Raw genomic sequence first — 16,709 nt, 5'->3', positions numbered from 1 at the left:
AATACCCCTTCCCCTCTGACAAAAAAAAAAGTAATACCTGCCAGTGGGGAATATTGATTTTTAGAGGTTTCCCAACCTCTTAACTTTTTCAAAGTATAATAATACAATAAATAACTATATAATACTGGCAGAGCTTAAGGCACAAAGGGTGAAGGGGTGACTTCTTTTCTTCCTACATCTATATATTGCTTTGCTCCCCATGGTCGATGCCGGTAACCAAATCTTCTCATCGCACCCTGATTTGATGCATGAACCACATACATCCCCCTTTGTCATGTTTCTTCTGCACATGTGCTGATTTTTATTTTTATCATTTGCTTGTGATGAGGCCTGAAATCTGGATCTCTTACCATGGCTTCCTTCCTGAAATAAATGGCCTCTAATTCTATTTGTACATTATGCTTTTATTTCCCACCTATGATGGCAAAATGTTTGGTAACATGGTTTATGTTGGTGACTTAGTTCATATCATGGGGAGAGCTGAAAGGCCTTTATTAATAAAAATGTGTTTTATATGTAAATGTGTTGAAATGTAAGTGTTTTCATAGCATTAATGACCATTGTTACATTATATCCCGTTACTGGTTCACAACATACCAAATACATTGACAACCTAAAGTACAGAAACACAAAATCAAAGGCATATAGCGTCAGATGTCTTGGCCCAAAATTGTCAGCCAAATAAGAATAGATAATTAGATTACAAAATGTGGGACAAACCCAACAACTTTTTGATTTAGGGTGGGTTGCTGTGTGCCTATATCTAAAATGATATAAGATGGCCATACAGTTGAGGTAGCTATTGGTTGGTTCAGCCAGCAACTATCTGTTCTGAGATAGCCATAACCATGTGTGCTTATCCCAAGAATGCTTACTTCAATGGGGAGGAAAGCGAAATAAGTTCTACATGATACCTTGGGCATGTTAAAATCCAACATCTCCTATCCCTCTATCAGGGGTCAGCCAAGAGGCACTATACCTATAAGCAGCAAGAGGTTATCTTGTGTTTATCAACATTTAGCCAAGAGCATGGAATGGGTTAAATAAATTAAACCATAACCACTTCTTCAATCCTCCACTAGAGTTGAGCGAGTACCTAACTGTTCATACTCGCTATACTCCTAACGCGTACTGTGTAATACTCGCGTATTCATTCCGAATAGTGTGTGCAATGCAAGTCAATGGGGCAATACTAGCAAAGTAACGAGTAACTCAAATTCCGCACTATTCGCTACTCGCATGAATAGTACTCGTTACTTTGCGAGCTTTTCCCCATTCACTTGCATTGCATACCCTATGCGGAACAAATACGCGAGTATTAGACAGTACTCGTTATGAGTATAGCGATTAAGAATAGTTAGGTACTCGCTCAACTCTATCCTCCACCACTCTGGTGGTCAATGACGGTCTTTGATTATTTCCTACAGTGATCATTTGCCATACAGTGTCTTGAAAAAGTATTCATACTCCGCGAATTTGTCTACATTTTTTCACATTACAGCCAGAAACTTAAATATATTTTATTGGTATTTTATGTGATATACCAACACAAAGTAACAAGTATTTGTGAAGTGTAAAGGAAATGATACATGGTTTTCTAAATATTTTAAACATATAAGTCTGAAAATTGAGATGCACATTTGTATTCAGCCCACTGTAGCCTGATTCCCCTAAATAAAATCGTGAGGGATCAATTGCATTCAGAAGTCACCTAATTAGTAAATTGAGTCCACATGTTTGTAATTTTATTTTCAGCATAACTACAGCTGTTCTGTGAAGGCGTCAGAGGTTGTTTAAGAACATTAGGGATTAAACAGCATCATGAACACTAAGGAACACATCAGACAGGTCAGGGATAAAGTTGTGGAAAGGAGTAAAGCAGGGTTAAGTTATAATCTGAATGTTTCACAGAGCACTGTTCAATCCAGCATCAAAAAATGGAACAACTGCAAATCTACCAACACATGGCTGTTCACCTAAACGAACATGAGAGCACTAATTAGAGAAGCAGTCAAGAGGCCCATTGTCACTTTAGAGGAGGTGCAGAGAGCCACAGCTCAGGTAGGAGAATTTGTCTACAGGGAAACTATTAGCCATATACTGCACACTTCTGGCCTCTATGGAAGAGTGTCAAGAAGAAATACATTTTTTAAAGTAATCCATAAGAAGTTCCATTTGCAGTTTTGGAAACAGCCACACAACTAACAGGGAAAGAAGGTTCTCTGGTCAGATGAGATCAAAGTTGAACTTTTTGGGCTAAATCAAAGATGCTAAGTGTGGTGGAAAAGAGGCATTGCACATCACCCTGAAATCATCATCCCCACTGTCACACATGGTGGTAGAATCATGCTGTTTTGATCTTTTTCTTCAGCGGGGATAGGGAAGCTGGTCAGAGTTCATGGGAAGATGGATGGAGCTAAATACAGCACAATCCTGGGGAAAACCTGTTAGAAGATGCAAAAGACTTGGAACTGGGGTGTAGGTTCACCTTCCAGCTGGACAGCAACCCTAAACATACTGTCAGAGCTACAATGGATGGTTTATAGCAAAGCATATTCATGTGTGTGAATGGTCCATTCAAAGTCCAGACCTAAATCTGATTAAATATTTATGGCAAAACCTGAAAATTGCTGTTCACAGACGTTCTCCATCCAATTTCACTAAGCTAGTGCTATTTTGCAAGGAAAAATGGACAAAAATTTAGCCTCTACATGTGCAAATCTTGTAGATGCATGCTCCAAAAGACTTACAGTTAAAGGTGGTCCTCGATAGTATTGACTCAGGGAGCATGAATACAAATGCACGTCACAATTTTCAGATAGATAGATATATATATATATATTAAAATATTTAAAAAATAATGTATAATTTCCTTTACACTTCACAAATACTTGCAACGTTGTGTTGCTATATCATATAATATCCAAATAAAATACTTTTAGGTTTGTTTGTGTAATGTGACAAAATAGGGAAAAGTTCTTGGGGTATGAATACTTTTCAAGGCATTGTATATCATCATTCACTCGACCACTTCAGGCAATCATTGGCCTCACAGTACCCTAGATTGGCAGCAGGACATTGAAGTAACAAGATTTTTCTGTTAACCCATTTTGTGTTTTCGGCTAAATTTTGCATAAATGTTGAGAAAACCCATATAATTTAAAGTTCCCTGAAACCCCTGGCACTTAATACATTTGAGTAATTGTTCATACAGAACACTATATAGTAAATTATAAACCAAATCTCACATAATTAGTATTGAGCTGCTTCCTAGATGTCACAATGTTAACATTAAAACGAACGTTCTTTATTTGTGCCTTAACTGGTTCCTAATACTCAATAATGAATTGGAAATATATGAAGTTTCCACAAGTTAATGAACAATTAACAAACTTAAATGTTATTTCCAATTTGTAACTTCAAATGGATAGGGGATAACTTGCACATTGGTTTTAGTCTGACCTCTGGGACCCTCCCCAATCCCAAGAACAGGGGCTGAAAAGTCCAGTTAGAAGCCAGCTCCCGCTATAGTTATTGTCTATGGTACTGCCAGGAAAAGGTGAGAGCCCAGGTTTTTAGAGTCCCAACTGTAGTAACGGTAAAAACTTTTAATGTTGGGAAAAATCCTTTGTCGGGAAAAAAAAAATGGGGGTGGATTAGTTTTTAGACTGTCTATGGGTCAGTGTAGGGGAAATCTTCTGTTTGCTGGCAAAGTCATGGCATTTCTTACGGGGGAATGTAGTATTTCATGGTGGCCATTCAGATTTGTGCTCAGGGATTACTTGAGTCTGTTAGAAAGGATCTTCTCCTAGCGCTGGCTTATACATAAGGGGAGGTGGCTGAGCAGGGACCTCCCCTTATAATATACATATGCTCATAGGCCTTATGGATAGGAGTGTTCTTCATGAGACTGCGCCTTTAATATGTTATAAAAATGTCATTGAAAAGTAGAAAACTGTCACACCGCTCAGTGCACAAGCATTTCCAGTCCTATTTCTTATGATCACTTTCTCCACCCACCCAAAAAATTGACACTTTTCTTTCCGAGTGACATTCACATATCTACGACACAGTGTAGCTTAGTCACTCTCGACTGCACCGAACAGAGAGATAAGTTAATGACAGTTACAAATGGCAGATACATCATTACTGAATGTAAGCTCGTGTTCAATAACCAAGAGCGTTTCTCAGCATTATTTGTATTGGATTCACTCTGTCCTCTGATTGATTGATATGTCTCTCCAGACTCCGGAGACGTGATAGAGATGCAAGGATTTGGTGCTAATCTTTTGCCCTGGCAGCTTAATGAGTATTGCAGTCAGGGGTCATCGTGTCTGTCCTGCTCCACGGGAAGCTCTCCGTATGATATTTCCAGCTGTTGTACCTGTGTCCATGACAGGTAAGCCATGTCCTTACTACCAGATATTCATAATGCATTTTGTTTTACTAAACCAGGGCTTCATATAAAGAACATGTAGGGTCGACCGGAGGTTCAGACGAGACCTGGGATTGTAGTCGTGTCCCCGGCCGACTCGCTACATGGAAAAGGGGTGAGCGTAGCAGGGGCAGCAGAAGGATGCCAGCCCCCAGGGGTGCTACTAAATTTACCTCTGGATTAGTATACAGTCCCGATAAAGAAGAGGCAGACTCCAGATTCCTCATTCAACAACATCTTCTCTTTCTTTAATTGATAAACATCTTCTTTCTCTAAGACAGGACACTTCTTCTTTCTCAGACATATTCATTTTATTGCTACCTTCACTATCCCAGCTGTCCGAGTTTTCCATCGGCCTCCTGGTTTACCGGTCCCTTTCCCTGCGAATACGGGTGCTCTGGCCATGCTGACATCGCTCTTCCCTGGGAACTTCAGCAACATTCTTTCCAGACAGTCTTCAAACAACAGGGCGACCTTTTCTACTTCAGGATCCGACTACCTCCACTCTGTGTTAGTCTGCAGCCTCTCACTCTGCCTTGTCTTTGTGCCGCCCCCGTGTCAGCAGCCGCCGCTGCTCGAATCCGGACCTTCTAAGGGGGTGGCTCGAGGGTCTCAGGACCCGGGGGTCTCGCGGACACGCCGAATAAAAAGGGGGACGTATATGTACGGGCTGGGTCGTGTAAAGTTCGTGACGCCACCCACGGTGTGTGGTGAGGTGGGACACCACCGCTGCTGTTATGGGGCATCCGGGGGAGATGTAGTGGCAGCTGGATGTAACCCCTCCGTGGGTAGGGATGATTGTCCCAGGACCCGGTGTCTTTGTGCAGGGTATGGCGGTGGCAAGGGCCGGCGCACCTGAGCAAGCAGGGGATGTTTGGTTACTCACAGTAAAGGAATCACACAAGTCTTTTGGTAAACCAAAGGTGCTGCTGGCCGGCCGCCGCGGTCGGTTGCATTCAGGTCCCCCACCCAGGCTGGTGGTCACTGTCATTTTCCTCTGCACTGACTTTGTGTAAGGTGGACTTCCTAGTCTGCAACTCAGGAGTCCGCTCCTGGCTGGATGTGGCCTAAGGAGCCATGCCCGCAGACGCTGGCCCGTGGGATCTATGGGCCCTGGCGGTGACCTCCTATCCCTTTCGATGGGCTGTTGTCTTCTATGAGGGACTTTGGGTGGGACAGGACCTCAAGTCCTGGCCTCAATCGGTTAATTAACCGGCCGCTGGTTTCCGGACCTGGCTTCAGGGTCCGAGTACCTCCCTTTGTGCGCCGGAAACCTGGTCGGTTCCCCGTGTCGGTACCGGCGGGCTACAACCCTGTCCTGGTCCACCTCGGTTGTGCCGAGTAGTCTTCCCGTCTCCTGCTGACGGAGACCACCGTCTGCCACCTAGCCAAGGCACCAGGGCTCCTACCTTGGCACCGTTCAACTTGAACTTCCTCTTCTGGAGCTACACCTAGTTCCAGCCCACACTCCTCTCCACTTGAACTCCAAACTGAACTGAAGCTTAACTGCTTGTTTTCCCGCCCCGGTCTGTCTAGACCCCTGGGTGGGCGTGTCCAACCACCTGGTCCCGCCCACTGGTGTGTCTCTCTTTCCCTAAGGGGGGTGACTAGGGTTTCAGGTCGGCTGTGTGTTCCCTAAGTGAGGGAAGGGTGTTATGCGGGGCCTATCTGTGACTACCTGGTTTTTGCCAGGGCGTCACATCTTCTTCACTACTCTCCTCACCTTCCCTTTTTCTCCCTCGTTAGTGCCTTCCCCATTCTCCTAAACTCTCTCTTCCCCCTCCTACAAACAACTATGGGGTCCCTTTGCCCTCTAATGGTGAACCACGCAAACTACACCCCAACCTACCCTTCTATCTAACTCCTGTCACCCCCTTACAAACACACCAGTCCACAGCAGACAGATCAAGATGATGTCCGGGCCTCTCCATCTGTAGTGGAAATCTGTGTTTAAATTAAAAAAATCTCTCAGTTTTCCTCTTTCAGCTTCTTGAGCCCAGAACGAGATAAAGATGAAATTGTGACAGTCCTAGAAAGGACTGTGCAGCATATGGCCACTTGTGTGACGTTTGCCTCCCCATCACCTCGGAGGCCAACCTCACAGTTTGAAAATCAATAAAAGTTGATAATATAAGAATAACTAAAGTTGTTTTATTTTCTGCTTTGTATTACTTCTAAAAATTAAAGGTGATAATTAGTTATGGCCGAATAGTTCAAATATTTGTTTTCGGATTAGTCATACCGGATACCTAGTTCTATTCTAGTATTCGTCACAAATAACGAGTCTAATACAAGTCAATGGAGAACCCGAGAATTTTTCTTCAAAATTTCCCAGAAAAATGCTCAGGTTTCCAATTGACTTGCATTAGGTTCATTATACATGACGAATACTGGAATAGTACTAGGAATAATTCGAACACGAATATTTTACTATTCACCCATCTCTAGTTACAATGTAACTCTTCCTTATTTCTTTATAATCTTAATAAGATTATTCGGGCTCATGCTACTAGCTTTATATGGAACAATATCAGCCGACAGAGTTTAAAGGGGTTTTCCAAGATTTGTAATATCCATTACAAATAATTACAAATATCCCAATGTCTGTGGATTCCGGATTCCGCCGCCATTACGCTAATATGTATGGGGCGTTTTTTTCAAGTATGAGTAAAACTGCCTCTGGGCAATAAAGAAGCAGCTTTCAAAAAGTAGGTTTTACTGCATTTTGCAAAGTTTTATTCACCAAAAACCCCATCTCAAATACAGCAAAACGAGAACAACAAAAAATAGTAAAAATGCATAGTTGCATTTGTCCCAGTGTTTCTGCGCTCCCTCATTACTTTCTATGGTAAAAAAAAAAGCTGTAAAAATGCTGAAAGAATTGACCTGCTGCAGTTTTCAGAAGCACAGCAGTTTCCAAATTCATTCAGTTGAAAAAAAAAATCAGGTGTGTGCATGAGATTTCTAAAATGTCATAGGTTTTGCTAGTACTGTAAAAAGCAACTTTAATTTCCATAGAAAAGCAACAAATGCTGCCAAACACAACATTTGAACTTAGCCTAAAGGGGGCTTTACACGCAACAACATCGCTAACTAGATGTCGTTGGGGTCACGGAATTCGTGACGCACGTCCGGCCTCATTAGCGATGTCGTTGCGTGTGAAACGTACGAACGACCGCTAATGATCAAAATTACTCACCTACGGTAATTGTTGATCGTTGACACGTCGTTCAAATCCCAAATATCGTTGCTGTTGCAGAACGCAGGTTGTTCGTCGTTCCTGAGGCAGCACACATCACTACGTGTGACACCCCAGGAATGAGGAACAACACCGTAAGTGCGTCCTCCGGCAACAAGGTGGGCGTCACTTTCTTTCGGCTGCACTCCACCCCTTCGCTTCGATTGGACGGCTGCCGTGTGACGTCGCTGTGACGCTGCACAAACCGCCCCCTTAGAAAGGAGGCGGTTCACCAGCCACAGCAACATCGCAGGAAAGGTAAGTACGTGTGACGGGTCCTAGCGATGTTGTGCGCCATGAGCAGCGATTTGCCCGTGACGCACAACCAACGGGGGCGGGTGCTTTCACCAGCGACATCGCTAGGGAAGTCGCTGTGTGTAAAGCAGCCTTTTGTTTCATCTTTTTTTTTTCTTTAGCGTTTCATGAGTTTTGTCAGTTTTATTAGTTTTTCTTGGATGAGAACCCCCAAAAATAGGTTTTTGTACTTCCTCAGCTCTAGCAGCCTGTGAAAAATGGTCAGCACACGATGGCATCAAAATGCTGTTTTATTTTTCCACAGGTAAAATATATCCTTGTATCCTGTTAGCCAGTAGAGATAAAAAAAAAATTGTTTAAAAGAACTGAGTGTCCTCAGTGGTTGATACCTTTTAATGGCTAACTAAAAAAGATGGTAATAAATAGCAAGCTTTCGAGACTACTCAGGTCTCTTCATCAGAGCAGGAATGAATGTGTCACATGGATTTATGTCTTTTTACAACAATAAAGAGATGTGCTCCTCAGACCATCTGGGGGCATCACAACTCTGGACCAGACCCCAATCAGAAGACAATAAAACTTTCACACTCCTTATCTATAAACTGCTGCAATATTTGCGGCCTCAACACTTTGTCCCCTTGCCATACTGATAGTTCTGCTTCACATAACTTGTGTTATTTACTGCTCCATTCTATAGGCCCCGTCACACTAAGCAACATCGCTAGCAACATCGCTGCTAACGAACAACTTTTGTGACGTTGCTAGCGATGTTGCTGTGTGTGACATCCAGCAACAACCTGGCCCCTGCTGTGAGGTCGTTGGTTGTTGCTGAATGTCCTGGGCCATTTTTTAGTTGTTGCTGTCCCGCTGTGAAGCACAGATCGCTGTGTGTGACAGCGAGACAGCAACAACTAAATGTGCAGGCAGCAGGAGCCGGCTTCTGCGGAGGCTGGTAACCAATGTAAACATCGGGTAACCAAGAAGCCCTGTCCTTGGTTACCCGATATTTACCTTTGATACCAGCCTCCGCCGCTCTCACTGTCAGTGCCGGCTCCTGCTCTGTGCACATGTAGCTGCAGGACACATCGGGTTAATTAACCCCATGTGTGCTGTAGCTAGGAGAGCAAGGAGCCAGCGCTAAGCATTGTGCGCTGCTCCCTGCTCTGTGCACGTGTAGCTGCAGTACACATCGGGTAATTAACCCGATGTGTGCTGTACTAGGAGAGCAGGGAGCCAGCGCTCAGTGTGCGCTGCTCCCTGCTCTCTGCACGTGTAGCTGCGTGAGCTGGTAACCAAGGTAAATATCGGGTTGGTTACCCGATATTTACCTTAGTTACCAAGCGCAGCATCTTCCACGCGGCGCTGGGGGCTGGTCACTGGTTGCTGGTGAGCTCACCAGCAACTCGTGTAGCGACGCTCCAGCGATCCCTGCCAGGTCAGGTTGCTGGTGGGATCGCTGGAGCGTCGCAGTGTGACATCTCACCAGCAACCTCCTAGCAACTTACCAGCGATCCCTATCGTTGTTGGGATCGCTGGTAAGTTGTTTAGTGTGACTGGACCTTATGTCCTGTTGTGTATAAATATGTGACTCTTCAGATTTTGTGCTATACTGCGCCTAATGAAGACCTGAGTAGTCTCGAACGTTTGTTATTATTAACATCTTTTTAGTTAGCCATTAAAAGGTATCAACCACTGAGGACTCTCAGTTCTTTTAAACAATTTTTTTTTTAAATTTTTCCATGGAACCATAAACTTGCATTTAAGATCTTGATCTAATATTCGGATCAATATAGGACATGTCTACACACAAAAAAAAAAAATAAATACCGGATGTGTGAACATTCCCATAGATTACACTACAATGTTAAAAACTGTTGTCTGAATGAGTCCTAATTTAACTGACTTTAAAAGGATCCTGTCCCAGTGCTCTGTTCAATTGTGAGAGTGAGAATGAGAAATCTCACCAAAGTCAATGATCTTTCTACCATCAGGGTAAAACAACAAGGGTTATCTCAGGAAGACCACACCTGTCCCTGTGTCCTGTTACATCATGTAACTTAGAACCAGTAAAAAAAAATAATTTACGAAATTAAAGTGTAAAACCATCATTTTAATTTGTATTACATAAATCAATAGTACACATGGTAATAAGCCACATTGTAATATATCTTATCAGAGAAATCTGCTTCTTTCTCTGACAGAATTGATCAGTTATTATTAGAGCTGATCGGACGGCCAATAATCCGGTACCGGCGGATCACTGCCAGATTTAAAAAAGAGTACGATCCGCTCCGGAATCCGGTGCCCATATAAGTCAATGGGGACCGGAATCCGGAGGTTAAAAACGTTTGTGGAGAGGCTAGGGGGCTAGGAGCGAGCGCGGCATACTCACCGAGGCGCTGTCATGGCAGCACACTCTTTCCGGGTCACGCTGTTACCTTCCGGAGCCAACAATTCAATATTCATTGTTTTCGCCCCCACCTATGCGTGTTGTTTGCAGTCAGACACACCCCCACCCTGAGTGACAGCGTGTCAGCTAACTGCAACCAATCACAGGCGCCAGGACGGCCGGTGGGCGGGGAAAGCAATACAGTCTGTCGGTGAGTTCACGGTAGTAAACACTCGGCAGCACAGTTATAGCGCGCGGCTGCAGCCCCAGCTGTCGCACTGTATCTGTGCTGTGTATACAGTGCCCAGAGTCACACGTGCGGGGCTGTCAGGTGCTGCCATGGGAGACTCGCATGAGTCCCTCGCATGTGTGATTCCGGTGAAAGTAAAAAAAAATCCGACGTGCGGTTCCCCCTATTTTCATCCCCAGCCAAGATAATGCCGGCTGGGGGCTGGTATATCCTCAGCCCGCAGCCGCCCGCTACTGCCGCATCTGTTAGATGTGACCATACCAGTGTGCGCTACCGGCTCTTCCTGCAGGCGTGATGCGGTGCCAGTCGGGGTAAGAGCAGGGGTTAATAACAGCGCACAGCTGCTGCTAAAACCTAGCTTTGTCTGACGGCACAGGCGTCTATCAGATACCTGCATCACACAAACCTTTAAGTGACAGTAAATAAACACAGAGAACAATCCTTTATTTGAAATAAAATACAAAACACACCCTGCTTCACCTCTTTATTAAGCCCCAACACCCTGCAGCTCCGACGTAATCCACAGAAGTCCCACGCCGCTTCAGCTCTGTTACATCTGAATATCACAGAGAGCGGCACGACCGCTGTGAGCTCCAGAGAATGAATGAGCTGCGCATTGAGCGGTGATTTCACTCAGGTCATTTGCGGTCACAGCTGGAGATTCCCACGGTCCTTCATATGTGATCGCAGGTAACCTGACCTCAGGTGGAGGTCACTGAGTTCACAGACCTGCATCTCCTAGCAGAGAAATCGCATTTTTTTTGGCCAAGAGATGCATATTTTGTGCTAAAATTTTTATACCATATTCCTGCATCTAATCTACACCTCCTGGCAAAAAAACAGTGTTTTGGCGGAATTTTTTTGCCGCGGTTATTGTTTCTGGATTGTTGCCGCGTTTTTTTGCCAGGAGATGCACATTTGGTGCTGAAATCGTCTGCACCAGCTTTTATCACCAAATTACCACCTGCTGGCAGAATTTTTTTTTTTTACTCCTGTCAGAAGTGTCCAGCAGTGCCGGTGATGCGCTGTCACTCGTGCGGGTCTGACATCACCCGGCACAGCCTGCTACTGTCTGAACATGAGCGTGCATGTACCTAGAAACACATGCACGCTCCTGTCAGAAGTGTGCAGCAGTGCCGGTGATGTGCTGTCAGACTCATGTGGGTCTGACATCACCCGACACAGCCTGCTACTGTCTGAACATGAGCGTGCATGTGCTTAGAAACACATGCACGCTCCTGTCAGAAGTGTGCAGCTGTTCTGCGATATCAGACTTGCGGGTGTTCCTCACAAGTGTGACTGCAGCGTAGAAAATAACGCTTTAAAAAAAATGACATGCGGTCCCCCCAGTTTTCACCCCCAGCCAAGATAACGCCGGCTGGGGGCTGGTATCCTCAGCCCGCAGCCGCCCGGTACTGCCGCATCTATTAGATGTGACCATACCGGTGTGCGATACCGGCTCTTCCCGGAGACGTGATGCGGTGCCAGTCGGGGTAATAGCAGGGGTTAATAACAGCATACAGCTGCTGCTAAACCCTAGGTTAGTGTGATATCACAGGCGTCTATCAGATACCTGCATCACACAAACCTGTAAGTGACAGTAAATAAACACAGAGAACAATCCTTTATTTGAAATAAAATACAAAACACACCCTGCTTCACCTCTTTATTAAGCCCAACGCCCTGCAGCTCCGACGTAATCCACAGGAGAAGTCCCACGCCGACACATCCAGCTCTGCTACATCTCAGAGCGAGCAGCTATAGAGGAGACTGCCCGCTCTGAGTGCAGCCTATTACTGAGCCGCGATAAACGATGACCGCAGCAGAGACTGTCACAGGCTGGGGGGCGCGTCAGCCAGGAACCAATCATAGCTGAGAGGACGGCCGGTGGGCGGGGAAAACACGGAAAGCTGTGTGATTGCGTGCACAGCACAGAAGTGAAAGCGTGACCCGGAAGGAGTATTCCGCCATGACACCAAGTCTCGGTAAGTATGAAACGCTCATTTATTTATTGTTTTTTTTTCATTTTTATTAATTGCCGATTCCGGATCATGCACCCGGGTCCGGCCCAGAGATAGCGCTGAAACTGCTACTGATCCGGACGTTTACAGTCTAGGTCCGCTCAACACTAGTCATTATCCAAATTCCGCTGATGAGAGTCTATGTAGATAGGAGGCGGAGCTCTGCCTCTAGCTCCTCCTTCTGTCTTTAGCTCCTCCCTCTGTATCTAGCTCCTCCCTCCTCCTGCCGTCATAGAATCTCATCAGCACCAGCTGCCATCTCCTATCTCAGTAATGGAAAAGTCTTCACTGAATACAGATTATACCTTGAAATTGAGAATTTTGATAATGACTGATCAATTCTGGCAGAGAAAGAAGCAAGTTTGTCTGATAAGAAATATTACAAAGTTGCTTATTGTCATGTGTGCTATTGATGTATGGAATAAAAATTAAAACGATGGTTACACTTTAACTAGATTTTATATGTGTAATGTTGCAAATTATTATTCCCAAGTGGAGTTTAATTTTAGGAATAATTATCATAAACAAATGCCAAAGAAAAAGTTCATATTCTTGTTCTATAGTAATCATTTTTCATCTGTTTAATATGATTTAAAGTGCTTATTTGCTCCAAGTGCTGTAATTCTTGCTGTAGTTTAGTTCATATGTTATAAATAGAGGTCAAATCGTTTCTCTCGGTCCTGGACAACTCCTTTAACAGAGTTACAGCACTTGAAGCCACCTTGCAGTTTATGCTGCTATTTATCAAAATTTCAAGCCACCTTTGCCCTGATGTTTTTTTTACTCTTATTTAGCGCTATTAATTCCACAGCGGGGCTCACAATCCAAATTCCCTATCAGTATGTCATTAGAGTGTGGGAGGAAACCCACACAAGCATGGGGAGAATCTACAAACTCCTTGTAGATGTTGTCATTGGTGGGATTTGAACCCTGGACCCCTGCGCTGCTGTAGTAACCACTATACCACTACACTACCTCCGGTCTTGAAGAGGGAGCGTGTTGGAGTCAGATCTTCTTGATTCCATTAAGATGCACACGTCTCTTAATAAATCAGAAGCGTCTGATAAGTGGAGTGCACCTCCATTCACTTCACCATAAATCTTACTCCAGTCAGGGACTGGAGTATGATTTCTGGCATAAGGAACGCCACAGCGCTGCATGAATTAGACAAGCTTTGGCATCAGATCCCCATCTTGGCCACAGTGTTGGGCAAAACTGGCAAAAATTCACAACATTTTTGCACAACTAGGTGTTGTGTACACATGTTATGACTTCTGATGCCAGAATTCTGTTGTAATAGCTTGTACGAATCATGGCCTTTGTGTCTACATAGTTTTGCTATCATTTACAGCTCATTTTATTTCTTCTTTTTCCTCACAGAACCCCGCTTAAGTTATTGTGTGAAAACATGAAAAGACAGATTGTTTCCAGAGCTTTCTATGGATGTAAGTGAATATCCTTTTTTCTTCCTACATCTTTTCATGACTGTAGGGTGATGCGTACTCCATGAGCTTTATAGCGTTTAGTTATAGTAGTTATGCCGTTTGGTAAATCACAAAGTACCGGTACTCTGGCTCCTGATTTTGTCATCATGCAGTTTTACTTAACCATTGACCACTAACCTAATGGTGAGTATGTAATTTCACCGCACTTGGATTTTTTTTCTTGTTTTACAGTACATTATGTGGCAGAATGAATGTTGTCATTCAAAAGTGCAACTTGTCCCACAAAAATAAGCCCTCATATGGCTATATTGACGGAATAATAAAAACGTTATGTCTCTTCGAAGAAAGGGAGGAAAATGAAAATGGAAAATCTCCCGGGGTGGTGAAGGGGTTAATGGTTTTTATGTGTTAAAGATGTGAAAACATAGATAAATGTATAAGGAGATAGCTAATACATAGGTAGGTAGACTTACAGCTATTAACCAAAATAAATAATTAAATAGGAAAAAAAAGCAATTGTGGGGTCCCCCTCATTTTTGATAACTAGCAAAGGTAAAGCAGACAGCTGTGAGCTTATATTATCAGCCTGGGAAGGTCCAAGGGTATTTAGCCCTTTCCAGCCTAAAAATAGCAACCCACAGCCACCCCAAAAGATGCTCCAATTCTGCAGCTTCACCCATTTTACTCCGATTGCCCTGGTGCTTTGACAATCAGGGTAATGATTTTTGGGGTTGACGTTATGTAGTCCAAAAACACAGATGACATCAAGTCCTGGTGCTAATAATGGAGATTTAATCCTTTATTAAAATAACCTCCTGCTTACTTTCCTTCGTTCCCCACTTTATTAAAAAAATAAATCCACGCAGGTCCTGGGAATCTGTAGTATTCCACAAATGGAAGCTTGAAAATAAACCACGATCCTATTGTGTGATTGGTTCACATACTGTAGGTGTAAATAGGTTTCCCATTATCCTTTTTTTGCATGCTGATGACTAAGGGAAAGTGATACACAAGAATTGTGCCATGGTTTTTTCTTCTTTTCCATGGATTTACCTGTTTATGGATTGCTAGATAAGGCCTCTTTCACACGTACGTGCCTCCTGTACGTGTTTGGCAGTTTTTTCACGGAGACACGTACACACGTAGACCTTTGTATTCCTATTGTTTTGGACACACGTAAGTGTTTTAGCATGGAACGTGTGTCCGTTCCGTACTTACGTGTGTCTGTGTGCTCTACACGCCGACATGTCCGTTTTCTCTCCGGCATCACAGGTGTCACACGGAACGCAAACGTGTCACACGTAATGCAAACGGACCACACGGATGTGTTCCCTTTGACACGCACCGGAGAAAAGACATGTGTCTGTGAGAAAAAAAACCAAACCTTTACTCACCTTCTCCTGCCCTGCTGTCTCTGCCGCTGCTGTCACTTGGTGCCGACCGCCACTCATTGAATATTCACTTCACGAAGCAGCAGCGGGGAGTCGGCAGGACCGGAGACCGAAGATCAGCACCATGGACAGCGACGCCAGGGACAGGTGAGGAGAAAGTTCCCGTTCTCCGTGTGTTATCACGGACAACACACGGAGAACACACTGTGCCATAAACACGGCACACCGAGGGCAAAAGCACCTCTGACACATCCGTGAAAAACGTGCGTGGTTTTTCACGGACATGTGAGAGAGGCCTAAATGAGTTTTTTTTTATCCAGTGGTTGTGCTAACCTTTGCCTTGAGATTCAGTATTTTGGCTGCTTCTCACCAGCAAGATACTGCGCCCACTGGCTCCTTTGACTCAGCTTTACATCGATATATTGACCCCTCTACTTCTTTAAAATACAATGGAAGTTTTCATTAGTATGAAACATGTTTTTCCTATTTTGTGCTGTCTTAAGTTGGTGTCTCTGGCTGTAAGGTGTGTCTGGCTGTAAGGTGTGTCTGGCTGTAAGGTGTGTCCTATAGTCTGAAAAATACGGTATCTTTATTGTGGTTGAAATGTACTAATTCCTGTGATGTTGCACAGAATATCAGTGTTAGCTAAAATTCCTAATCCAAATCCATCTCCCCTTTGGTGGAACTAGTAAACTAAATTAACGATGCTAGATGTATCAAAGAAGAAACTACTATTGCATATATGTGATGCCTCATGGATGCTGTTTTCATTGACTACTCTGTTATATTTCATAGTAATTCTTCCCTTTGTGAAGGAACTCTGCTCTCATGCCCATGTCCTATCATATCCATTCCCTGTCATACCCATGCCCTGTCCTACCCATGCCCTGCCTTACTCATGCCCTGTCATACGTATTCTCTGACGTACCCACGCCCTGCCCTACCCATACCCTGCCCTACCCATGACCCTGCCGTACTCATGCCCTGTCATACGTATGCTCTGCTGTACCCATGCCCTGCCCTTCCCATGGCCTGCCTTACTCATGCCCTGTCATACGTATGCTCTGCTGTACCCATGCCCTGCCTACCCATGCCCTGCCCTACCCATGCCCTGCCTTACTCATGCCCTGTCATACGTATGCTCTGCTGTACCCATGCCCTGTAATACTCGTGCCCTATTGTACCCATGCCCTGTCATGCTCATGCCCTGCCCTACCCATGACCTGTCGTAACCATGCCTTGTTGCACAGGCCCTGTCGTACCCATGCCTTGTCGCACATGCGCT

General features: G+C 44.3%; 1 protein-coding gene across 3 annotated transcripts in view; it reads left to right on the top strand.

Annotated features, from left to right (window-relative positions):
- SGSM2 (small G protein signaling modulator 2) overlaps nt 1-16,709 on the top strand; it is a 511,886-nt gene that overhangs the window by 437,665 nt on the left and 57,512 nt on the right. For all 3 annotated transcript variants that reach the window (XM_075335301.1, XM_075335300.1, XM_075335299.1), the window contains 2 exons: nt 4,246-4,399; nt 13,969-14,033. In XM_075335301.1, coding sequence (XP_075191416.1) covers nt 4,246-4,399; nt 13,969-14,033 — 219 coding nt within the window. The remainder of the gene's footprint in view (nt 1-4,245; nt 4,400-13,968; nt 14,034-16,709) is intronic.

Source organism: Anomaloglossus baeobatrachus, chromosome 2 (assembly GCF_048569485.1).
Source record: "Anomaloglossus baeobatrachus isolate aAnoBae1 chromosome 2, aAnoBae1.hap1, whole genome shotgun sequence".
Classification (NCBI taxonomy): Eukaryota; Metazoa; Chordata; class Amphibia; order Anura; family Aromobatidae; genus Anomaloglossus; species Anomaloglossus baeobatrachus.
Note: the sequence above shows the minus strand (reverse complement) of the source record. Positions and strands in the feature narration are given on the sequence as shown.